The sequence below is a fragment of the Pelmatolapia mariae genome, linkage group LG17 (genome assembly GCF_036321145.2).
Source record: "Pelmatolapia mariae isolate MD_Pm_ZW linkage group LG17, Pm_UMD_F_2, whole genome shotgun sequence".
Taxonomy (NCBI): Eukaryota; Metazoa; Chordata; class Actinopteri; order Cichliformes; family Cichlidae; genus Pelmatolapia; species Pelmatolapia mariae.
Window position 1 is genome coordinate 25799708 of NC_086242.1, and position 26239 is coordinate 25825946.

Sequence of the window (26239 nt, forward strand, 5' to 3'; positions counted from 1 at the left end):
AGAACTGAATAATGGAGCAGAGGAGGGAAGAATGAAAAAGACAGCTGCACAGAAAGATGGAGGTAATGAGTGAGGAAAAGTGAGAAATGGGGTCAGATTGCTCAAAATAAGAAATGATGGACATGTGCAACAGTGCAAGTAAGGAGCAGAAAGCCAACAAAGACAAGGCAATCGCTCTGTCAGTCAGGGGCAGAATACCACTGAATATCTCTGGACTCACAGTACAGATCTTGGTTTTTGAGGAAATTCTCACCTAGATCTCTTGTCAGGATATGAGGCAAATGTGCACATATTGATGTCAATCCAAGTACATTTGTCAATTTAGTGAACACTTTAACAAAATTTTGCAGCAGATGGACAAATGGGTCATACACACAATAGCATTTTGAGTTTATTTTGTATGTCTGACTTCTTATGATGCATTAGAGTAATGGTAAGTTCTAGTGTTATTATTAGTATATCTTACTTGGGTTTTGTTTAAAGTTTCATCCATGCTCCCTTTTTATGTGTTATTTTCTGTTTCCTGTGTAAGCCTCCTGTCCTCTATGTCTCATTTTTAGTTATGTCTGTGCCTCGTTCCCCTTATCTGTTTCCATGTTCCTCTCCTTGTGTATCATTCTGTCTCCCCAGGGCCCTGGCTAGACCCTCCATGCTAAAACCAAGCCCTGGAATGGCGCGGATACGTCTGCAGCCTATCCACAGCTCGGACACAAGCACTTCACTAAAAGTTGTACTGTGTATGTGACAAATAAAATTTGAATTTGAGTTTGAATTTAGTCTTATGTGTTTCATGTCTGCGTTTTCGATGTCATATTGTCAAGCTGTTGTCACAGTCTTCGTGTTATTATGTTTCCCGTTTTATTTTGACAGTCTCGTGTTTCCATTTTCAGTGTGTTTAGTTTTGCTTCCCCTGTGGCATCATGTTCATTTGTTCAATCATAAAAAATAGGAGAGTCAATGACATTCACATCAAATTCATTACATTCACGCTGATGCTTGTCAGTCACAAATATCATCATCCACTGGCACAACTGTATAAAAAATGTGTATTTGCCAGATAAAAGAACTTGCCAGAAACTTCTGGACATCTCACCATAAATCAGTAAAATATACTGAGAATCTGCTCAGGCAGACGCATTTCTCTCTCCAACACAAGAAAAAATAAGTAGTAAAGATGAGGGTAAAATGCTGGAATAGAAGAGCAGTGATATGAAAGAGCCAGACATCACTTGGCTACATGAGCTAAGCATTATTGCGTGTGTGTGTGTGTGTGTGTGTGTGTGTGTGTGTGTGTGTGTGTGTGTCTGTTTCAAAGCTGGCATAATGAGGCAGGGGCAGTTCAGGGGCAGTTCAGCTTTACCCTGGAGTACAACAGAACCAATGATTTTAAACCAAGTCTGTGGGGGAAAAAAACACAGGAGAAGAAAGAAAGTGGAATAACTAAAACTAGTGCCTGGACTGTAAATATGTCTCATCTGTGAGTTCTTTCATTAATAAAACATTAGACTGTCTCTACAGAACGTTACTCTCCACTCTCTGTAGAAAGCCTTTCATTTAAGATTAAATTATTATTAATAATTTGTTATCTAATAATTTGTTCATACAGATTATTTGAGGTCTTCTAAATTTGTTTGTACCTATTTCAAAAAAGCTAAAAGTATTTATGACCAGATTTGTGTGTGAAACACTAATATAGATGGTTCACAAACAGATTTGTGCATATCTACTGTTTATGAATGAGGTTCATCATTTTAATCCTACATAGAATTTTTCTGGATATGGATCATCTAATTTGTTGAATCACACAAAGTAATAAATATGAAGTTAGGATCTATCCTTGCTGTTACGACAACTCCTGCTGGTTGAAAAAAATAGAAAGAAAGAAAATATAACTGACAAAGGCGGGAAGTTAGGGTGATTAATGACAGAAATGGAAATGTGCTAACTAATGAAGGCAGTGTTTTGCAAAGGTGGAAGGAGTACTTTGAGGAGCTGATGAATAATGAAAATGAGAGAGAAAGGAAAACGGAAGAGCAGAGCATTAGTGTGGAGGAAGTGTTACAGTCATCCAGATTGCATAAATATGGTGTTATAGAGATGTGTAGGAGAAAGGAGAATGGACTTTTTGACCAGACTGTTTAACACAATTTTGGAGCGTGAGAGGGTCTCTGAGAAATGTAGAAGTGTACTGGGAATGATTTTCAAGAACAAGGGTGATGTGCAGAACTATAGTAAGTAAGTAGTAAGTACAGACATCTTCACCAACATGGTCCAGAAACGTACACTGGATGAAACCATAGTGTTTCATCCATAGAGACTGTCAGAAAATGACTATAGCTAGACAGCTTGGAAAACAGAAGCAGCTGTACCCCTGATCAGATTTGCACACTGTTGGACCTCGGCTTTACCACCACATATTTTAAATACAACGAGGGTTTTTATAGACAAAAACATGGATGTGCCATGGGCTCCCAACATGTCACCAATTATAACCAACCTTTACATGGAGGAAGTGGAAAGTAAAGCTTTTGACTCTTTCAAAGGGATAAAGTTGATGAGCCATACCATGAAAGTATGACAAATAGTTGTCGAAGGTAGGTTAAGAAGACAGGTGACAATCAGCTGAGAAAGAGTACTACAGATGCAATGACTGATTTGAGAGTCTTGGTGGAGAAATAGAAAAGGTCAGAAAGATTTGTATTTTTTGTGATGAATATTAGAGAAGTGTATGCTGCTGGTGCAAGGCATATATGAGGACAGTGAGGCAGTGCTGGGATAAGTAGTAGGAATGACAGATAGGTTAATGTGGTGGTAGAATGACATCAGGGATCATCTCTGAGTATGGCGTTATTTTTGTGTCACTATTCTGAGCGCACGTAAAAAAAATTTGAGCCATGTAAAAAAAAAAGCTGAATTTGAGTGAACAAAATTCATTGCTGCGTGCAAAAAATGTATTTCAGTGTTTGCTATTATCCATACACACACACAATAGCAGCCCCTCTCGCTCAGTTTTTTAATTTGCGCATCCAATCACAGACTTGGATGCAAAAAAATCTGATTGGCTGTTCTGGTCTCCAATCAGCTCGAAATGACGAATTGCAATATCCCAGAATCCATTTCCTCCAAAACTCAAGCAAGGCAGTGGCGGAGGAACACAGAGTGGCAGAGTTTGAAATATTACTCTTTCTGGGTCACAAAATAAACTTTTAAGATATTTTCATGCGAGAATGGTGCTGTGTAAACTTCAAATATCTGCTTGATTTATCAAGACATCACATATTTGCATAAGTGCTCTAACGTTTTCGGCCACCCCACCATCCTTTTATGGTTAAGGGGCAAAAAGACAAGATACCAAACTGGAAGTGATAGAATTAAAGATGCTCAGATTTTCACTGAAAGTGACCAGAATGGACAGGATTAGAAATTAGTATATCAGAGGGACAGCTTAGATTAGGCTCCTTGGAGATAAATTAGAGAGATACGATTTGGATGGTTTGGCCCTATACAGAGGGAGGATAGTAGACAATAAAGGACGCTGAGTGTGAGAAAAAGAAGGTTCATGAATGTAGCCAAAGAGGACATACAGTGCTGATGCGACAGTGGAAGATGCTAGGGATAAAGTGAAATAGAGGCAGATGAGGCCGACCACTAAAGGGACTGGCTAAAAGAAGAAGAAGAAGACATTTCAAGCAGGAAGAAATCAGCCTCAGGCATGTAATATATCTCCATGAACTGGCTGTCAGTTTTAGCCATGAAATGAAGTCTCCTTCCTCTCCACCCTGAAGCAATAACTGTCCACTCTACACTTGCACACTGTGTAAACTCAGACCTGTGTCCTTAACCTCATCTAACTCCACAAACACACACATTTGCTCTGTCTAATCAAACACCCTCACTTAGTGTGTTCTCATGTATTAGATGGGATGCTGGAAGGACTTTAAACACTTGGCGAGCACGGTAAGAGGTAACAGACACACGACACATCTACCTTACCTTACGTTGTTCTGTGTATACATATTGTGCTGAAATATAATTTGCATTTCCGCTAAGGGCATGGAGAAATGTCCCTCTCCGTGAAGATAAAAGCATGCGGGAAAAACAAAACAGTCTTCCACCTATGTGATCAAAACTGGATAAACTACTGCACAAGACAAAAACAATTATCCTTGTTTTTCTAAACAGAATATCTATTTTTTTTCTAAGATTTGTAATAAAACTACATTCATAGATGAAATTTTATTGCAGCTTGAGGTGTCTTTGGAGTTTTCTTGTTTAATTGTAGTTCTGAACACATGTCATGGTCAGAACTACACAAACCAATGTTTCTTACACAAAATAAAAATGAAATACTGTGTCCATATGACCAGCCCTTCATATTGAAAATCATTACTGGAAGCTAGAGCTGTTTTCAACAAACTAGTAACCAAGAATCCAACATTATTTAATATTAACATTATTTTTTTAACATTAGCATCATGATTATCCCCGTCACAGTGTCTCTGTTCTCCTCACCAAAATGAAACGGATCACAATTTTATGTTTGTTTACTTTTATTTCAGCCTAAACTTTTCAGAAGAGCTACAAATTTTGGCACTTCCACATTTTTCAGCTCTATTTTTCAGCTCTATTTCCAACTTTATATTTCAGCATTCATCATGTAGGTTACTGCTTGTAGGGAAAAAAAACTGATTTTAAAGTATGAATATCTACTAGGCAATTGGTGACCAATCAAGGGTTAGATTTTAGATTAGATAAAATCTAATCCCCCCCCCAAGATATATCCATTGAGGGGAAACAAAGATATGAAGAAAAATATGAATTTTGGGGACTTGTGATCCATATTGTCCTCCAGAAGCTTTAATTAAATACCTAAATACCTTACCTTGTACTACTGCCAGGTTGAAGCCAGCATTGAAAGTACAGCTACATGTATTTTCAATCTGAATGGTATGGGAGATGGAAAACAAGAAATAGTTTCTCTTTAAAGCAAAGGTAAATATTGGATTTTGTTAACTTGCGCATTCATAGGATGGACTGCAGAGAGTAGAGTAGATAGTGCAGTACTGTTTGGCTGCCCAGGTGGGCATGTCCCAGTGCCTCTCAAGTCACATGAAAACTATGAATAAAGAATTAGATCTAAGAGGTTTCATATCCAACCTTTTCTAGAATTTTATCTGTTTAGAATACCCAAAGTGACAAAAAAAAGTGTAATTCCAAAATGTACAAGACTCAATTTCAAAAGTAACATCTCACTGCTTTTGAAAATTGCCCTATTTATCATGTTGCTTAAATAGAACAACTCAAACACCTTTGTTTGCGGTGACTCAGTAACTGTTAGAAGTTTAATCACAAAAGTGTTGGTTCTGTTCATCTGGATGGAGCATTTTGAGTGGGAGAAACATTTCATGACTCAGCTGATTGCAGGTGTCCACAACCTTATAAACAGTACACTTGCTGTTGTATGTACTGTTATATCCCTATGGGTTAAGAATGGGATGTCACTTAAGTTCATATTCATGTGAAGGCAGATAAGTGAATACTTTTGACAGTATAGTGTATGTCACTATTTGTGGAAGATTTTGAAGATGGCAGCTGACTGCTAGTGGTTGTAGACCGAGTCCCCATCTTTGTAGCAACTATTTTAAAGGCAACTAAATCTCAGGTTCATTGTAGGTCATAGTAGTAATTTTGGTCATGAGTGGAGGTGATTGGTCTCCAACCGCAGTTTTTCCTAGTGTGACTGTCTTTTGAAAACAAAAAACAAAACAAGCCTAGATCTGATTAACTGTCTGATATGCGTGACTCATTAACTTTATTGCATTACAGTTGAGTTTGGATGCTGCAAAGTGAATTGATATAGTATGAAGGTCATGCTAGTATTTTGCTGTTTAAGGCTTTTTGTTGCACTGTCCATTTAACTCTGTATCTCACTAATGGGAGTGAAGTGTGAGGAGGGAGTGAAGTATTCACTTTGCTCATTAATCTTTAAGATCAGGGAGCAGTTTTTGGTTTCCTGCTGTTGCCTGCTGACAAATGACTGCTAAGAAATCATTTTCAGCATTGCCAGTCAAGTTACTATTTGATTATCAGAGTCGTAATGGGGGGACTGGAGGCTATCTCAGCTGCATAGGGCGAGAGGCAGGGTTCACAATGGACAGATTGCCAATCTGATTCAGGGCTAACACAGAGACAGACAAGCATTCACACTCATATTCACTTTTTTCACTGTTAAAGTTTCAAGTAAAATAAAGGACAAAATAAACAGTACACAATGACAAATGTAGAAAAACCGATATTAGTCACAGACTGCTCTAAAATATTCTGTTGCTGAGTGTTAATAAAATTCTAACGTTGAGTATCAATAATAAATGAAGAAAAGATGCACATTTTCTTTTTACTGAGGTACTGTGTGAATAATGCATTGTAATAGCCTTTGGAAGTTGCTCATTAATATTACTGCTGTAACTTGGAGCTGTTTTAATGCCATGCATCAAATGCTGAAATGCATTACTGCTCCAGCTTAAATTATTTTTTACAACACCTCCAGTTACTGGAATTGAAGCAGTCAAATGAAGTGTTCCCCATTTTATCAAGACATTTTAGGGGGTATTCAAATGCAGAGAGGAGGAGAAGGCCATAAAATTGCGTGTGATTTTATAGGCTTCCATAAGCATGCTGAGAATGGGGAGGATATAACAGAGAAAGCAGGTCAGAATAATTTGCATGCCTTCATTGGGTTTTAAACATAAAAGCTGGTCATGAGTCGCTGCACATGGTTCAGGGAGGAGCAAGATTTACAGGTGAAGGTTTGGCTCATGACAGCATGGAATACACTGTCTAATACTGACCCTGTATAGAAAACCGGAAGGGCATTTTTTCTTTATAAAAATGTAATTAAAGCTATTAACTCCAAAATGACAGCAAAACTAAAGAAGTTGATACATTTTCATTAGACGATGTATATACAAGTCATTGAATTCAGCATTTAAAGAAAGCACTATTACTTAAATTTAAGAAATTAACACTAGAAGCACCAAGGGGTTCATTTTTATTTATTTATTTTTAATTTTCATTTGCATTTTAAAAATCCTGCAGCTCTGTTAATTAAAACCATATACATTTAGTGGCTTATTAATCAAATACTAAATTTGGGGGTGTGTGGGATCAAAAGAAAAAAAAAGTTGACCACTTTTACGTAAAACCACAGAGGACGTCATTTTGACCCACAGAAATGTATGAATGTAAACTCAATACAGGGGCCCACTGGATTGTTTGCATACAATTTAACATTTTATTATTTTCAATTTTATTTTATTTGTACAGTGCCTTATCACAACAACAGTCGCCTCAAGGCGCTTTATATTGTAAGGTAGAGCCTACAATAATACAACAGAGAAAACCCCAACAATTATATGACCCCCTGTGTAAAAGCGCTTTGGTGACTGTGGGAAGGAAAAACTCCCTTTTAACACGAAGAAACCTCCAGAAAAACTAGGCTCAGGAAGGGGTGGTCATCTGCCATGACCGGTTCGGGTGAGGGGAGGAAGGGAGAACAAAAGACATCCTGTGGAAGAGAGCCAAAAATTAATATTAACATGAAGGCTGCTGTAGCATGTGCCATAGCTAGCTGATAAATAAATATAGAAGACTGTAGTTAGACAAAAGATGACTAATTGCTGCCTGGATGAAATGGGATTTTGAACCAGAGCACAGCAGGTCAGACTGATGATTTTTTAACATGTTTAAAATAAAGATTCAGTTCAATTCAATTCAATTCAATTGGTGACTGAATACGTGGAAAACCAGGAAGATTTCTGCCTTGTCTGAGCAGCAACGGAAACGTAGCTGAACTGAACAGAGTCCAGATTATGGAGAACCAATCAGGGCCGATAAAGAGTGAAATCCAGAGTAGAAAAGGCCAGTTGAACAGTTTCAGGCCTGAAAAGCAGAGCTGAGGAGGTGAAGCTATGGACTTAATTGAAGCAGTGTGGCGCTGGGAAACAGGCTGCAGGTTTGGTGATTGGAGGTAGATGTGGATGAGACTATAAACTTTGACTGTTCTACTTTCACAATAATTATTTCAAATGTATTTCTTGCCAGCTGTGAGGTCAAGCTCTGCTTCATCTTTATTTTAGCCCGACTAATATCAAATACTACCCAAGAACCTACAACTTTCCACACAACCACCCATAAAGCTATGGATGAATAAAAAACAATTATTAGTATTATTAGATTATCAAAAAAATTCATTAACAATTTCAGAAATACCTCTTTAATGAACTGATTGAATGTAATTCACATTAGCAAATGACCACTGGATACATAAATATCTGCATGTTTGAATTTGACTGCTTTTTATTCCTAGCAGTATGGAAAACACCATTTAGATTTTATCTACGGAATTAATTTAAATGTTTTCAGCCTCTGGTCTGTCATGGTTCTTTGCCTGGGGAAGAGAAGATTATTGACCAAGCAAAGTAATTCTAAGGCCAATTAGATATTGAGTAAAATAAAAGCTTATTGACAACAGTTTTCCTGGGACACCGTTTTCCTAGCCTCAGTGAGCCATGAGCAGCTCCATCTCTGTGATTGTAGGGCTTTGCAGACAGCTTCTGTGTAGCTTCATGAAGCTTATGTGTAAGTTATAGGAAGAAGATCTGCAATCACTCAACTGTTTGCTTTTCCTGTATGTTCAGGCTGTTAGTTCTTAGTTCTTTACATCACTTCCTCTTTCTCACACTGTCAAAATCAATGACATCATCATTCCACTCCAGTCATTTCCTTGCCAGCTTTTTATGAGCCAGCCTGCTTCTGTTCTGTGTGCTTTAAATTTCAGCAGTGTTCTGTCATTCAGTAAAATACCTACAGTTAAAGTATTCACAGTACTTCTGCTCTAAAAAAAAGAAAAGAAATATTGGTTGAACAATTTCAGGAGCTGCACATATAATAATCAACCTTCCCCCTGGAAGACTGGACTCTCGTGCTGATTGTCTATTTGCACAATATCAGAAGATCAAATGATCTCAGTCCCAGCCCACATTAGCTGATGGTTCACCTGATGCCTTCTACATATCTACTTGGAAAATCAAAAGACAAGATGAAAAGGAAGCCAAACCCTGTGAATAAAACCTTTTATGAGACCCACATCTGAATCCCTGGTCGGAGTTCAGTCCAGTTGAGTGGGGCTGACTAGATACACACTGACATTACACATTCTGACATACTGACCAAGGGCCAAAGGAGAAGACAATAGTAAGTTTCAAACTGTCTCCTCCTCAAAGAGTTAAGATGCTGATTATTTCAGCACAACTCTCATGCAGTACTACATCATATCCCATTCAATGGGTGGATGGACATGGAGGTAACTAATGCACTACAACAAATTAAAAATTCAAACAAAGCATCACTGTGTTGCCTAAAAGGTGTATTTTTTTTTCTCAAACCAAAGAGTTACAGGCTGAGATAAATTCGCTCTCTTGCCAGTAAAAATAAATACTTCTTAAAAAGATTTGTTGAAATGTGTTTCTTGAAACCAGTTTTGTGAACAACAGTCAGCTTCAGCATACAAAACTTCAATTCAATAGGAATCAACTTGCTTTATATAACCAAATCACAACAACTGACTCAAGGCACTTTATATTCTAAGGTAAACACCCTACAGTAATACAGAGAGACTCCAACAATAAATACACTAGGAACCACAAGTAAACCAGCAATTTGAGAATGCAGTGCTCTACTAAAATGATAATGTGTTATGAAAATACAGTCCCACATAGCAACATTGGTATGGTCCGGATCTGGCCCACACAGTGTGATTACACATGGCCCACATACCTCAAAGAATGACGACCCTTTGGTGGCCCAGATCTGGTTTGCCAGATGTGGCCCACACATGGGCCAGCAAAGGACCACCGGTGTGTCTGCAACTGGCCTTGTGCTGGCCCATGTGTGGTCCACATCTGGCAAACCAGATCTGGGCCACCAAAGGGCCGTCATTGTTTATGGTATGTGGGCCATGTGTAAGTTGTGTGCAGCCACGGGCCAGTTGCAGACACACTACTGGCCCTGAGCTGGCCCAGAACAGTTTCAGCTCTGGCCCCAGATGTCAGCCTAATGAGTACCTTAATCAAGCCATGTAATAAGAACATGTGCATAAAAGTGCAAAAGTAAGATGACAAAACTCTGCTCAGACAGAGAATTAATTGATTCTTGCATAGGGCTTTTGTACTCTCCCAGATTACTCAATACAACATACCACATTCATCCAATCACACACTTTCTCTAAACTGAGTGCTTCCTAATTACATTCATACTTGACATGCAGACTGGTGGAGCCAGGGATCAAACCACTAACCTTCCGATCAGTGGGTGACCTGCTCTACCTCCTGAGCCACAGCCACTTAGTGGTAAACTTGAGTAAACCCTCGCTAGGTTTTGGATAAAGTGTACACTCACAAACCTGTCAAACCTGCATTTGAAACGTTGGTTACCATAGCAGTATAGTATTGTAACATGGCATTTGGGTCTTCTAACTAAAGTAGGAAAATAGGAACATAAATAGTGCCATCATTGCAAGACCTGGCCCACATCTGGTTGACATACGCTCTGCCATGACACCAGTCAGTCAGAAATGCCAGCTTGATGCCAGATCCGGGCCAGACTTGTTTTCATGGGCCTGGTCCACATAAACCATACCACAATTGGGCCAGATATGCCATACCATCGCATGGACAGTGCCATCTATGCCAGACCTGGCCCATATCTGGATGACATACGTCTTATCATGCCAGAAGTCAGCCAGCAGTGCCGGCTTGATACCAGATCTGGGACAGACCTGCTTGCTATGTGGGTGTGTTTCTCTCTATGAACCTTCAAAGATTTTCTTAGATCTTGCTGTGGTGATGAAACTGAGGGTGTGAGGGTGTTGTGTCAAATTTGCTCTACTTGACCAAATTCTTCTGATCAAAGCCTCTGAACAAACTGACGATGTCTAATCTTCTAGTTTGCATCTAACTGCATCCCTCATTTACATAAGAGAGGAACAGAGCATAGGATGCTATAGGGCTCATCTACAGATAAGACATGAGCTGCCTTATCACAGCAGAGGAGAGTGCAGCATGTGATTATGTCTGTGAGCTCCAGAGTGAACTCTGATGACCCCAACGTTTTTTTTCTTATCTCTTGTCTCTATTTGTCATAATAATGTTCCCATCCTTCCCCTCCAGGAAAAATGGAAAATGTACACCTCTTAAAAAGACATCAGATCTTAATGGGAAAAAATCATGCTGGAGATCTATACTCATAAGGGACTGGGTAATATGTTATGAACAAAAGGATGTTTGATGGGAATGAAAATGACCAACATACAGAGGGCTGAATTCAGAAACACCCCAAAAATCAAAGTGAAGAAACATAAAGCAGCAGATTAGTCTCTTTTGCCAAAATTTCATTGCAGCAACTCAAAACGGTATATTTGTATATACCCCCCCCCCCCCCCCCACACACACACACACACACACACTTGTGTTCTAAACATAATGTCCTAGAGGCGTTCTATTGTGGCAATTGTGTCTGCGTGTGTTTGTATGTGTGTGTGTGTGTGTGTATGTGCGTGTGTGTGTGTGTGTGTGTGTGAAGGGGTGTGGGCAATCAATGGTATCAATTCCTTCATCCTGTCTCCTTGCTCTCACCACTGTCGCACACCACCATGCACTAGCATAGGGTCTGACAGTGAGTCCAAGAATTTCATCCCAATTTCTGAGGGTCAGGGTGCCACTGTCTAGCCTGTAAAGGTCTGTGCTCGTGGATATTCCTCCCCAGACCTTCACTAGCCCACCACCATTCTGGTAATGCTGAAGGATGTTACAGGCACCATGTCATCATCATCATCATTGTAAAGAGCAGGGGTAGATGGACATGGCCAAAACATTTACAGGTACTCAAGACGAGAGCAACATGAATGTTACTTTTTTAAGACGAACTGAACCCATTGTCATAAAAGAATCGGCAACCAGACAATTAAAAGCAGCCAGGAGTCAGCAGAGGAAGTCAAGGAGAAACCATTGTTTTGCATCTGACCTGTTTAGCAAATAAAAAGCCATAAACACAGCAGATCTGAACAAACTATGCATCACATAGCCAATACTAAAATGGAGCTAACCGCCCAACCCTGTATAAAACAAAGCCTGCAGGGCTCATAATAGGTTTTTTATGTAGGGCAGGTCTGTTTGCCAGTGCTTTTCAGATTTTTAGGCTCAAGTCCCTATAGTCCTCATTATCGCCTGTTTTTGCTCATTCCTAAATAAATCATAAAAAAAAATCCACTTACACTGGATACACATAGCGTGCACATTAGTTCTAAGTATTAAGTCAGTCTTCTATCTGGAATCAGTGTCAGGGAATGAATCACCAAATGCAAAGTAGTGCATGTATGCAATGATGAATGTATGTAGGATGGAGAAGTAATCATAATTAATCACAGGTAGCATAACATAGCATGACCATTAAAATAAGGCCTCAACTAATGGAAAACTAAAAACAGTTATAACTGTCCAAAATGTGTTCATGGGAATCAATCAGTTACCTAACAAAATAAAAGATGCAGAAAACTTCAATTAAATCATATTAGCTTCCAGAAAATGCATTCCATCACGACTAACACACTTTATAAAGTATTGACATGGCTGACAGAGAAAGAGAAGTTACTTGGGTCTGGTAGAATTTACCCAGAACAGGTTTAAGACAAGTCTAGCTGGACTACAGCTGAAGGATCAAGCTCAGCAGTAGCCACCACTGCAGGTTATCAAGCCCAATGAAGCAACCTGTAAGCAGCAAGGCTAACATTCAGTGAGCATCACAGATTCTATCCACATCCATTCATGACATATTTCTATAGTTGACATCCAAAAAATCTGAACAAATGCAACCCAATCTAATGGAGTGAATATATAGAATTAGTTGAAAATGAGGTTACTGCTAACAAAAATACAAAATATATTTTCCTGCTGATATGCAATGCATTGTGAAATAATAGAGGTTATTAACACCACTGCACTATGCAGTCTGGACCTACACTTGCTCAATGCCATTTTCACAGTTCATTACAAACAAATGATTTGCAAGCTTACACATAGTAGCACTTAGCAAATGACTGTTTATTGCAAACTGCTGATAAATGTTTAGGTCTTACACGATTCTGATATGTGCATGCATGCAGGACGCATGTTTGCAGTAGTAACAAATAACATCAGTAACATCATGCAACTATAATTATCTGGACGAAAGCTTTAGTGTTTTGTAAAACTGGTCAAGAATCATATATGACCCACTAGCACCTCTCACCCTGAGCCTTAGAAACACAAGATGTGAAAACTGAAAGTAACCTTCCCATTTGATGGTTGAATTTTTCAGTTTCAGTAATTGGTACTTCAGTTACTTTTCTGGCCTCAAATTGAACCAGGAAGAACCTAAAACTACCCAGTTTTCCCTACTCAAGGGATTATTAAGAACATGAGTCCAAACAAAGGCTAGGCATTTTAACCAACATTACTTTCAGATCACCCCCAACTATAAATTGTCTTCAAATCTATGCAGAGTTTTAAATAGATGTCCTTTTGATTTATTTTTTGAAGGACTTTAACACAAGACTTTAATGGCTGCAGTAGTATTTGATTTTGTATATTTTGTCTTGTATGTACTGTGGCATCTAATTTCACTATGCCAAACATACTTTACCAGTCCAACATCTAGTATTTCGTACCACATTTTTCTTCTTTATCTGTTCTTTAAAAATGTTTGCCAAAACCTCATTGCCAATTTAGCACTACAAGTTAAAGTGGAATTTGGTGTGGTGCAGTGATGCAGAGGGTTGAAATGACTCAATCAAAAACAAGACAGGCTATAATCAGCTGGCCTGCACTGTTCCTGTGCCTCTGAGTTTGACTTCTCTTTATCAATTTAGTTGTCAAGCCAGTTGTATTCTACAAAAAAGCAGATTCTACCTAGGCTATAACTGGACAAGAATGAGCAGGATAAAAGATATCTGTAGAGTTTTAAAGTATAGGTTGGTTTTCACATTTTCTCCTAAAGCAATAACAGGCTGCAGCAAACAAAAACCCTCTTGATGTTTTTCTATAAATGATCACTCTCTCCACTTTCACCCCTGGTTAGCCCCTTTTGGGTCTTGTAGTGTGAACCAAATCCAAACACTACCCATGTGTGGTGGTATTATTGGCAACCTTGTTGATATTAAGAGGTTAAGACAAGAACCATTTTTAATAAATTAATGATTATTTAAATATTCAAAAACTGATGTACAAACTGAGAAAGTGTCTGGTTTTCTTCTGTTGCTTGAGCTCTGTTATATTACGTTCCAACTGACAAGCCAATAAAAAGATTTAAACACAAAACCCAAGGATCAAGTTGATGTCATCGATGCAAACTCAAACTGAACTTACCAAAAGCAGCAGCTCCTCCAGGAGGCTGAGGTCCCACCATTGTCTGTTGCCCCCCTGGAGTTGGGGGTACAGGTTGGGACCAGGATTTATCCACAGCAGGGCCAACTGTGACCGCCCCAACATACTCTACAAATGTCCCTGGAAAGTTTCCCTTCTCCTTGGTCCTCTCATTAATCCCATGCAACCAACCTTTGGGACTCCGCTCATCCCCCTCCTGGTATTCCAGCCCCACTGCTGCCATCAGTGTGGCCTTCAGAACAGTGAGCAGGTCGCCTGGCTGGAGACTGATATCATCCCCATGCTCACGCTCATATTCAAAAAGCGCCCGGTACTGGAAGCTGTGAGATGCCATAGCAACAAGAGTTCACAGGAAGGTACAAAGCTAAACCTATTGATGTCACCTGAGATTTTCTGTATTAAAAGTGAAATTAAATGGTACTAAATGAAAACTCAGTTAATTCAGAATACCTGAGGTGAAACTGGTTCTCGCTGTAAACCTGGGAATCATGGGCTGCCACCTGAGATTTGCTCTGCCATGCTCACTGAGATGAACCAATTGAAATAAATCTGTTAAAAATCCTATCCCTGAGGTGCAATTGGACCCATAACCCCTTAAAGAAAAGGTCCAAAGTTCTTTATCCAAAACTTCCTCAATTGCGGTGAACTGAACAGTCAGCTGGTCTTTTCTGATTTGGATATCCACACAGTTCCTTAAAAATCCACAGTAATTCACCTGTCAGTCACAGGGACCCAGTCTGAGGCTTGCGTGCTTTTACAATCCAAATATTCAGAAAGGCAGATTACCCAATACACAGTGCCTGTGATTTGAAAAGACAAAATGCAAGACTGTTGCGGGACACCAGGCAGTCTGGATACTGAAGGGTGTCCGACTTTTGCCGGACCTTTAGATGAAATCCCAGAGTGTAGATATTTTCTCCTGATGGTAATCAGTCTACTTGGAAGCCACACACATATACACACTCACACACATACACACACACCTGAGGAAATCCACTGCACTGCAGAATTTGGCTTTCTTTTCAGAGTGCCTCTGTGTGCACTCTTCTATATGAGATCCTGCTGCCTCTACTTTCTTGTCTGCGTAACCATCTGACGCAGACTGACACTCCTACAAACTTAAAATGGAGTTAGATTGTCAACAAATGTACTGTCTTTAATCCAGTCTGTTAGAATTTTAAACCAAGAATATATTGACGCATGTTTTTTGCACTAGAGAAATAATAATAAAAAAAAAAATACAATATTTGCCTGAGGGTCAGTTTGAATAAATAAAAAAAAGAATCAAAATGTAATAATATTTTAAATAAAACGCATATCTCACACCATTCTGTTTGCAGGCTGATGGACCCTAAATATACCAGTTACAAGAAGCATGACTAGGCGAATATGAAGTTCGCCATGCTCTAGTCTGCCCTGCTGTCGGCTGCCCACAAACACGCCCCAAACTCACCACTGAAACTGCACAGAGGAACTCTCCCCTTCCACTGATGGCTCGGTGCGCGAACTGTAAAGCTTCGCCAGTACCTGAAAACCCACAGCGACCCAAATAATCAAAGCCCCGACTGGAGGATAAGTTGATGGCGTTGGCTGGTCAGAAGACAGGCAGCCTGCTCTGTGTCGTAGAGAGCGGCAGTGCTGATGTCAGTAAAGCCCTCCTCCGCCTTGTAAAATATGCCAGTGAGCGGCCGAGACGGGACGGGACGGGTCGGCGCGGCGCACAGACGCAGCAGCTGCAGCAAAATAACGAATCCCATATAGGTTTTTTTTTTTTTTTTTTTTTTTGCGTCTGTCATTATACTGTTACTGAGAGTTACGATTAGATGGGAATTGTGAAGATGCCAAAATGCATGAATTATGTAACAACTGTGGGACCTCCAGCGCGAGTCTGCAGGTGTCCGAATGCCGAGTTCGCATTTTAGGAATGAATGAATAAGTAAAACAGAAGATAGAGGCATGCGTGATGGAGAACGGCAGCGCAGCTTTGTTTGTAGTCTGATGCACAAATGACGCAGCAACAGAGAGCCAGAGATTGCTGCGTCTTCAGGTGCGCACATTTCCAGTGTAGAGATGGAGAGCACTCCATACTGCAAGAGGACAGATTATTCCTGCAGAGGTCAGCAAAATAGGACAACAGAAAAGTGCGTGTGTGTGTACGTGTATGTTATACACACATGCAAACACACGTGCACATATGTGTGGTTGATTTTAAAAACTGGTTTAGTTTTGCCATTTTACCTGCTTTGTTCTTGGGGTTTGGTTTTGGATGGGATAGTGCATTTGATATATTCTACATGCCCCTCTATCCCGTTCTGAGACGATGTTTAAAAGGAGATATAAAGTAAATCTATTCTTTAACCATGAGAATGGTTTAACCATGAGGCGGAACACGCCCCCTCTCCCCTAATATTTAGAGTGCAAACGAACAAAATTACTTGTATTGAGAGTTCTATATTTTACCATATACCATAGGTGAGTCTTTTTCTTCAGCAGTGGCTCCCTTTTACCCCAAACACACACACACACAGTGTGACACGTTGTCATGTATCAGCTTGATAAGTCAACTCAGAATCTATCAGTCTAGCTAATTTATCAAACTGATTTACATGAAATGGGTAGTGTTGGCCCCATATGACCAGTTACAGGTATGCTACCAGCGGAGTTTAAAATACATAACACAGTGTGAAAGCAGCACAGCTTCTGCAGACAAATCAGTGGTATAAGTGCCTGTAACAACACAAGCACTGCACAATAAATAAGGGTTTAAAATTATTTAGCAATGTGTGTGTGTGTGTGTGTGTGTGTGTGTGCTTTAATTAGTTTCATCAGTAATACTGGAAAAGCCCCACTGTAATAGAGAAGGATGGAAACATGTCTAAATATTGGTTGTGTGAGGCATGTGTGATGGAGAATGTAAATGTAAGTTAATAAACATATTAATATTACAAATCTATCATTAACTCTGATGGGTTTCAACTGTTATTCCATTAAATGAATACTTTGAGATGTTCAGGGGCAATGGGATATATTCAAATGCTTTATGAGATTCTTATTTGGGCTTCAAGATTTAAAAAAATCCCTTTCTTACTATGTCACATTCTGTTTAACTACTAACAGCTTTCACTAAACAAATGTGCTGTACAAACAGACCAATCAATCTCAAAGAGTTTTGAAAACTATATTTAAATACATTTAGAGGAAAACAAACATTAGGAACACAAAACGGAAAAGATGTGGCAGCCATGGTTTGTTGCATGATCATTTAATTATATTCATCATTCAGAGAAAACCATGCTTTTTTAATGGCAGTTCTCATGATTTGGAAATTCAGTTTAACTCACATATTGCTTATTTATATAACCATATAGGCAAATGACAACAGCGGTTGCCTCAAGTTGCTTTATATTGTAAGGTAAAGACCCTACAATAATACAGAGAAAACCCCAACAATCAGATGACCCCATATGAGAAAGCGCTTTGATGACAATCGGAAGGAAAAACTCCCTTTTAACAAGAAGAAGCGTCTGGCAGAACCAGCCTCAGAGAGGGGCGGCCAGTTGGGGATGAGGAAGACAGGACAAGGATATGCTGTTAAAGAAAGTTTGAGATTAATAATAGCTAATGATTAAATGCAGAGTGGTGTATAAACACACTGTGAGTGAAAAAGATAAGCGATTGAAGAAGAAATGGTCTGTGCATCATGGGAAGCCCTGACCCTCACCCTGTAATTGGATCACATGCTCCAGTCCCACTTCTTAAAGGTGGGAACCACCACCACAGTTCGCCACTCAAGAAGCTCCAGATCTCGATGTTGCAGAGGCACGTCAACCAAGACAGCCCTACAAAATCCAGAACCTTTAAGAACTCAGAATAAACATCGTCCAACACAGACACCAAGGAGTTGTTTAACTATCTCAGTGACCTCACCCCCAGTGATAGGCAAGTTGTCCAACTCGTCCTGAGATTCTGCTTCCTCCACAAGGCTTGTCAGTGGGGTAAAGGAGATCCTTGAAGTATTCCTTCCACTACCGAGTATATCTTCACTGTGTCCAATCAGTGAGTGCACCACTGCCTTTCCCTACTTATTCACCTGATAGTTTTTCAGAATAAGAATAAGAATGAGAATGCGAGGCAGTCCAAAAGTCTTGTTCCATGGCCTCACCAAACTACATATTTATTTAATATGCACATTGAATTACATATCCTGGTCAAAAATGACTCTATATAAATACAATATAAAAATATATATAAAAAAATCTTGAGTAAGCATCTGGTTAGACCATACTGCTAAGATTTTTAGGGCTGAAAATAATAACCACAGTTTTATCTAAATTTAGACGCAGGAAATCAGGGGTTATCCAGGTCTTTGTATCTTTAACCTTCTGGAGTCATCAGACAGGCCAGCGTGTCCGTGACAGATTTAAGATGATGTAGCAGCAAGATGCAGCCTTCATGAGTCTTCACTTCAACTCTAAAGTGCGTACTTGAAACTATAACGCTTTTCTAAATTGATTGATTGATATACCTTTATTAGTCCCACAAGGGGAAATTTGCATTAATATGCCAAGTAAAAGTAGAGAAATGATAAATAATTTGTGCCATGGTTTTTCCTGTATACTGTTGTCTAAAGTGGATGAAGCGTTCCAAGCAGAAAGTGATTGCGAGCAAACAAAAAAAAAAGCCCCAGGACAAACAATCAAAGAATTATATGGCAAAAACAGTCATTAAGAACCCTGGAGGTGGCTTTTGTTTTATTGCCATGTAGAAAGATGGAATGTAATGTTGCTGCATAGGTATATGCTAATTAAGTGACCACTCCTATACCATAACATCTCCTCCTCTATGCTTCCTTTCCTCTGTGATTACAATTTAAATGAGCTTTGGCCAATAGAAGATAGCTCATGTTCACTAGGAATGGGAATCTACCGGACTACTGGACTACCAAGTAATCCAATTTCTTGGAATTGTTAGCCTGCCTGCCTCTTATCAGTTTTTGCACTCACATTACAACCTGCTGATTTCAGTTTGCGTGTCAGAGGACGAAATAGTAACGCAGTCTAGAGTATGGATATGGACAGTTATCTGTATTACACAAAAGGACGAGATAAATGGTAAAGTGGAAAACTGCTTCCAGGGCAGAAACAATCGCATTATGCTGCTAACACAACTTCGGTTCTTTGCAAGCATCTGCCCAAACAGCATGCTAACACTAAGCTAGCCAAGAACCCAGAGTGAACGCCGAGTAAATGCCGAGTGGCTGAGTTGCTGCCCAGCAGCCAGACTCTGAACTTCAATAGGTAACAAGCAGATTCTACCTGTTCAAGTAGAATTACTGTGGCAATCTTTTTTTGTGTGTGTGTGGAGTGTAGTTTTCAACTTTACGTTGCATGGTCAGCTTTGTATTCTACTAAGAGAAAGATCTTAGAAATGCATGCCCTCATTAGGGATTTGTGTTGGTGTGTGGAGTAGTAGCCTTAGGTTATATTGTTAAAAGGTGCTTATAAGACAGTGTTTCAGCTGTTTTACAGAGTAACATAAAAGTAATTTAACGAGTAGTGTAACAAATTACTTTTCCTGGGAGTAATTAGGTAATGTACTGCATTACTTTTGAGAAAAGTGTTCTCTGTAATATGTTCAATAATGACTTTTTGAGTAACAACTCCAACACTGATTACAAATAAGAGGGTAAATATCAACAAATATCAACAAACATGCAAAAACATTTGACCCACAGCATGCAATTAATTTGCATGAATGTAATTTACTTATTGCTGTTTGGCAATAAATTCTCTCAAAATGGAGCCAATGAGAACCCAATGACAATCAATAAGAGAATCGATAAGGAATTGAAATGAAAAGTATTATTGTTAATGGAATTCCAATCCCTAATGTTCACACATGGTTTCTTTTGTCATGGTCCTTCTGTCCTTGAAGTATCTCCAGCAAAATCCCTGCTGACAAACTCCAGGTGGGCCGTTTCGCCTTTTACTGAGGAGTGTCTTCTCTCTGGTCACTCTAATATACAGGCCTGGCATCATCTCTTTCATATTTGTGACATTTATTCAGACCTACAAATTGAAAACAATAGAACTGATTAATACCCTCACAGAGAAAAACCCAAGATTATACAAGCATTTAATCTCTTATATCTCAGTGCTTGGATGAGGATCTTTTTGTGGCTGTTAAGCGTATTCCTTCCTCTTTTTCTTCTTTCTCATACACACAAGCCAATCAGTAGGAAGATAATCTTTATGAGAACAAAACCAGATTCCTCAAGTGTCCCCAAAGATAGTGGCTAGTTGCCCTGGATTAAATGTGACAGATTATATAAGCATGATATAACATGCTTATGTAATAAGAAAAGAAAGATTTTTTTGCCCATTGGAGGCTGAGCTGTACTGAGTGAAGGATGATTATTTTAACTGGTCTGGTGATTAATTTGTTTTTGAGTCTGTGTAAAGACAGGGAAAGTGTAATTGCAGTCAAAGGTCTTGAAAAATGGAGTTAAACCCATGATCTCTCACCCGTGATAAACATGTTTCTAGGTTTAAGAACTTATTCAGTGGGCAGGCTGGAGGGTAATGCAATGCTTGTTTAGCAAGGTTGACAATGTAATGAGAGAATCGGAAAATATCTTGTTTTTGACAATTTCATTTGTGATGTGAAGACTTGCCTTCTGCCATGTGTAGGCCGAAAATCATTAAACACTCTGACTACTGAGTGGAGAGATAGACAACAGCATGCCTTAAAAATGTGGGTGTATGGTTCATTTTGCAATCAGGGCAGATGGAACACTTAGCTTTATTTCCTCCCAAGCCCGCCTCTCTGGCACTGTTATTCGAGACTCCACCTCCATGTGATTTACAGGATGCACCCAGACCTGCAGAAGTGAATTATGCTGAAGAGCTCTTTGAGGAAACTGTAAACAACATCAAAATCACCACTATCCATCTGCTGAGGATTGCTTGGCAGAAGTATCCTAAGAATTATGTTATGGCTTTAAAACAAATCATCCAAATGAGTTACAAAATAACTGCTGTTTGAGCTCCCCTGAATTTTTCTAAGCAGACCAGGGTGACGAGCTAATGACAATACTAGACCGATCAATTTATCCTTACCATCTGGCTCTTTCTGTGGTCATACAACATCTGGATGGTGGACGCCAGACTCAGTAGTGTTGTAAAATTCTTTGATTTGAAACAATAAATAATTATTAGAGAAAAATCACAGCATCACCTTCGCATGAGGCATATTTAGAAGGGTTATGAACAAACCGACACAAATGATTTGTTTGCTGAAGAAAACCAGAACTAAAACATTTAATTATTGAGTAAAAGAAAACCAAACCCTGTCAAGTGGGAATTGTTGAATTCCAGTATCTAGTGGTTATTTTGTTCTTCCTTACATGAAAAAAACAGATACTGGTCCATCAGCAGGACCAGTATCTGCTTTTGGATCTGCTAAAGCCCTGTCCAACTCTCCTAGTCCTACTGTCTATCTCTTGGAATCTCCTCCATGCTCTTGAAACTGTAATGGGAGACACAGAAAATCTTCTGGTCATGGTGTTAATGTACCATTCTGAAGGCGTTGGACTAGCTTTGCAACCTTTGTGTGGTCTGGGTATCACCTCATGCTACGAGTAGTGACATGGACCCTTGCCAAATGCAAAACTAGTGGGAATAAATATTTTGAAAAGATGAGGAGGAGAAAAAAATATCTATGGCCTCCACATATAAAAACCAATTTTGGGATTGTCTTGTTGTTGCCCCTTTAGTGCAGCTAGTGTTAATTTCTTTAACACTAAAGCAGATAAAATTGATTAACAACCCCCTCTGCTGCTTAACTGACCAGATTAAACACAGCACAGTCAACTCCAACGTAGCTCCAATGTTATTGTTGATCACTTCAAAAATTTGTTGCAGCATGCTTGATGCAAGCATTTCCATGAGGTGAGTGGGAACATTTCTCCAAGTGGTGAAGATGGCCACACGAAGGGCATCTACTGTCTGGAACTGTTGTCCATTTTTGTAAACTTCCCCTGCCATCCATCCCCAAAGGTTCTCAATTGGATTCAGATCAGGGGAACACGCAGGATGGTCCAGACGAGTGATGTTATTCTCCTGGAAGAAGTCCCTTGTCCTGTGGGCATTATGTAATGTAGTGTTGTCCTGTTGAAAAACCCAGTCGTTACCACCAGGGGCGGATCTAGAGAAAATTTCTTAGGGTGGCATGAGGGTGGCAAAGAAATCAAATGGGGTGGCAAAATCAAAGCCTTTTTCCCCCCCAAACACATATGCAGGTGGTTACATATGGTTAAAATGATTCAAATGCAGTAAGTATACACGTTTTTCATATAAATATAGTCTATAACTTAATTATTGTAGCCCACATAATTACACACTTTAGATACATAAAACACGTGAGTTTTGATGTTATGTACTGTATAGCCTGTATAATAAATAAATATGTAGCCCAATAAGTATAAAATCCAGAAAGCTACACAATATGGGGCGGTTCATTTACAAACACAAGTCTAACTTAAGTTTCACACTGTTTTTTGTTAGAAAACAATCACATTGTTACATGCTTAAATTACACAAAATGTCAGAAATCTGCACTGTCATGAACAAAAATTTAAACCTAATTTTTCCTGATTTGTTGGATTAACCCACTCAGGTCTGAAATACAACCGACCATTTTTGACTCCTTTTGAGTTTACGTTTGTATTTCACCCTCAGATTGTTTCATTTTATTTTTTTCCCCTTGCCTTGTTTGGTATCATTCTTTTCAGCTCAACTGAATTTAGTTGTTTTTTTTCACTGACATACTGCATTAGTATTACTATTACTATTAATAGTACTATTGCTGATCTGAAATCACACAAAGAACTTCAAATCCTAGTAGTATTTTTTACTGTAAAAAAAAACAGACATGTTGAGTAAATTTTTATAACTTGAAATGCAAATATAAATTGTACATTTTGTAAACATATACAACTATTTATCTAAAAATGCAGCCAATACACCTGCCGTTTTTTCATTTTGTACAACCATTTTAAAATATTACTAAAACTAAAATGAGAGAACAATCAGGTGTCACAATAAGATGCCCCACAAATGATGTGTGCCAGTAAAAAAAACGTTTGTCCACCAAAAGACAGGAGAACAGCACAGGGATAAACCTGCAGGCCTGACAACAGGAGGTGTATCACTCCGCTGGTTTTCTAGTGACAGTGTTTACGTTGCAAATGTGCCTTAGTGACATTCATTAGTGGCCTCACTGACACAAAACAAAACGACTACACAACAGAACAGCTACACAAGACAGCACGATACACTAAGTATACACTCCACACAAAACGTCACAAATCTCCCACATGTAAAATCTCTCAATCTCTCTCGCACCCGCTCGCTCTGTCTCGCTGCCGTTACCGTCACTCCCCAAATTTTCCCCTCTTCCTAAACAACCAAATCCCACAAGTTGACTTTTCTTTTTAATTGGTCGACATGGTACATTATTCCACCAACAGGAAAGAGGTGGCTTTTTTCCTTTCTTTACTTTTTTCGCGCTGTCCTTAGAAAACGCTTAAAACACACACACACACACAAAAACGTGACGGCAGTATTTAGTAAAAAGCGTGGCTTATATATATTATCATAACTCTGGATTTACTGGCCTGTAATTAAAATTTAAAAACTTTGAAGTCCGAACTTTCAGTGTGGGCTGAAACAGAGACTTAGCGTGGCTGCAGCTTGTTGCTATGTCAGCTTAAAATAGTCATGTGATTTGGAGGTGCAGCGTGTCTGTGGACCACAGAGGGTTAATAACACTCACCTTCCTTCCATTTCCAGAGTGTAACATCCAACCACCTGTGTAAAATCCGAAATTCCCATGGTGTTGTTCAAAATGTGCTCTGGCACAATCATAAACATCGCTTGCTACTGAAAACAAGAAAAAAGCCGATCCTGCTATGGGCTGAACCATTTGTTAACGGTGGAGGGGGGGAACACTATCCAATATATTCAGTTTTAGCATTTATATTCACTGTTGACTGTAACTACGCACAAACTGTTAATGCTATCTTATTTTAATAAACAACACTGTCATATGCAAAACTGGGGTGGCACTTGGGGTGGCAAGGGATCATTTTAGGGTGGCACTTGCCACCCCATGCCACCCTTCTAGATCCGCCCCTGGTTACCACACGGACGAGGGCCCTCAGTCGTGAGTGATGCTCTCTGCAACATCTGGACATAGCCAGTGGCCATTTGATGCCCGTGCACCTCCTGAAGCTCCATTGTTCCATTTAAGGAAAAAGCACCCCAGACAATTATGGCGCCCCCTCCACTGTGGCGAGTAGAAAACATAAAAAAAAATTGCATGCTCAAAAAAAAGTTTTCTCTCACTCCCATTTCTTCTTGTTGCATGTTGAAGCTTTATTTAGGACCTTCTTAAGATCCAACCATACAAAATAGGATTTTTTTTTTTTTTTTTTACCATTTTTCAAGTGGTGTTAAACTTTTAATTGGAAGTGTATGTAGTATATAGTGTACTGACATTCAGTAATTCTCACATTACATGGCTTGTTCAGAACAATAGTCTTTGCTGAATTTTTTCCATAATTCCAGAAATAGTATTTAACTGAACATGTGTTGAAGAAGGCAATCTGACATAAAAATAAAATAAGAATTCTTCTTCTGGTCTATAGTAAATTAACTGGCACTACCCACACCCTGTGATATATATTTACATAATCTTTGATAGGGATCCACAAATTAAATTGGGAAGGCCAGCTTAGTCACACTAGCTTTTTCCATTCTACTTCTTTTTCTGGAAAATGTTTTTAAAATTTTAAAGGTACTGTTTTTATCAGTAATGTTGTAATTCTGGCTCATAAAATATGATTTTACTGCCTCGCCTCTGAGACCAACCAGGTGCTGGGTCTCTTGCAAAGAACTCATCTATGTAGGTCTGTTCATAATCCATTCCAAACACGCCTGGGTGTTGGTGATAGAGCACAGGGGGAGGAGTGGTGCAGTGAGCTCAACGGGGCGGTGCTGGAGAGGCAGGTGAGAACACAGCTGATGGAGTTTGGGCTGATGACGGTTACCTTCCCCTTTTTAGTGAGACGGGAGAGGAGCGGAGGGGAAGCTGGGATCTGAGACGGGAGCTGGCCAGACGGCGGACTGTCAAAACTAATAAAAACTCATCTGGCATCTGGCAATAACAAACTGTGTGTGTGTGTGTGTGTGTGTGTGTGTGTGTACGTGGGTGAAGTGCATCTCACAACACCCATCCCTATATTCTAACTGAAATCCAGGCTCTCCACATCTCTTTTTGCGAGCAGAATAACTGAGGCATTTTTGAGATCCTGACTGGATGTCAGGGTCACTTTTTTCAGTGCTCCAGTGCTTGTTAGTTTTTTGCATATTTGTCACTGTCACATATGATGCTGTGGCAATGCCAGTTAAATTAATTAATGTGAGTAGTAATACGATGGCAGCAATCCAAGATGGCGGCCAACCAAACCGGTTTGAGAACCGGTTTGACCGGTTTCGTGCGTGTGCGCATGCGCGTTCAGGTGTGCTGGGGGGGTATGCGAGTTCATGTGTGGAAACACACAGGGCGTTAGAGAGATTATATGAGTTCATGGGTTTTTAACTGCGTTTTAATTTAAACAAACCATAGGGTTTTAAATTAAACTATTTTTATCACTTTGGTATGTCTCAACATTCAGTTATGCAGACATATGTGTCCTTAAGAGC

At 39.4% G+C, this 26239-nt stretch overlaps 1 protein-coding gene across 5 annotated transcripts in view; it reads right to left on the bottom strand.

The window, feature by feature from the left end:
* Positions 1-15657, bottom strand: part of pik3r3b (phosphoinositide-3-kinase, regulatory subunit 3b (gamma)) — a 189630-nt gene extending 173973 nt beyond the window's left edge. For 3 of the 5 annotated variants that reach the window (XM_063500368.1, XM_063500367.1, XM_063500364.1), the window contains exon 1: positions 14457-15657. In XM_063500368.1, coding sequence (XP_063356438.1) covers positions 14457-14808 — 352 coding nt within the window. In that variant the 5' untranslated portion in view covers positions 14809-15657. The remainder of the gene's footprint in view (positions 1-14456) is intronic. The other 2 variants (XM_063500366.1, XM_063500365.1) reach the window with 2 other exon arrangements.
* Between the last annotated feature and the right edge of the window lie 10582 nt (positions 15658-26239).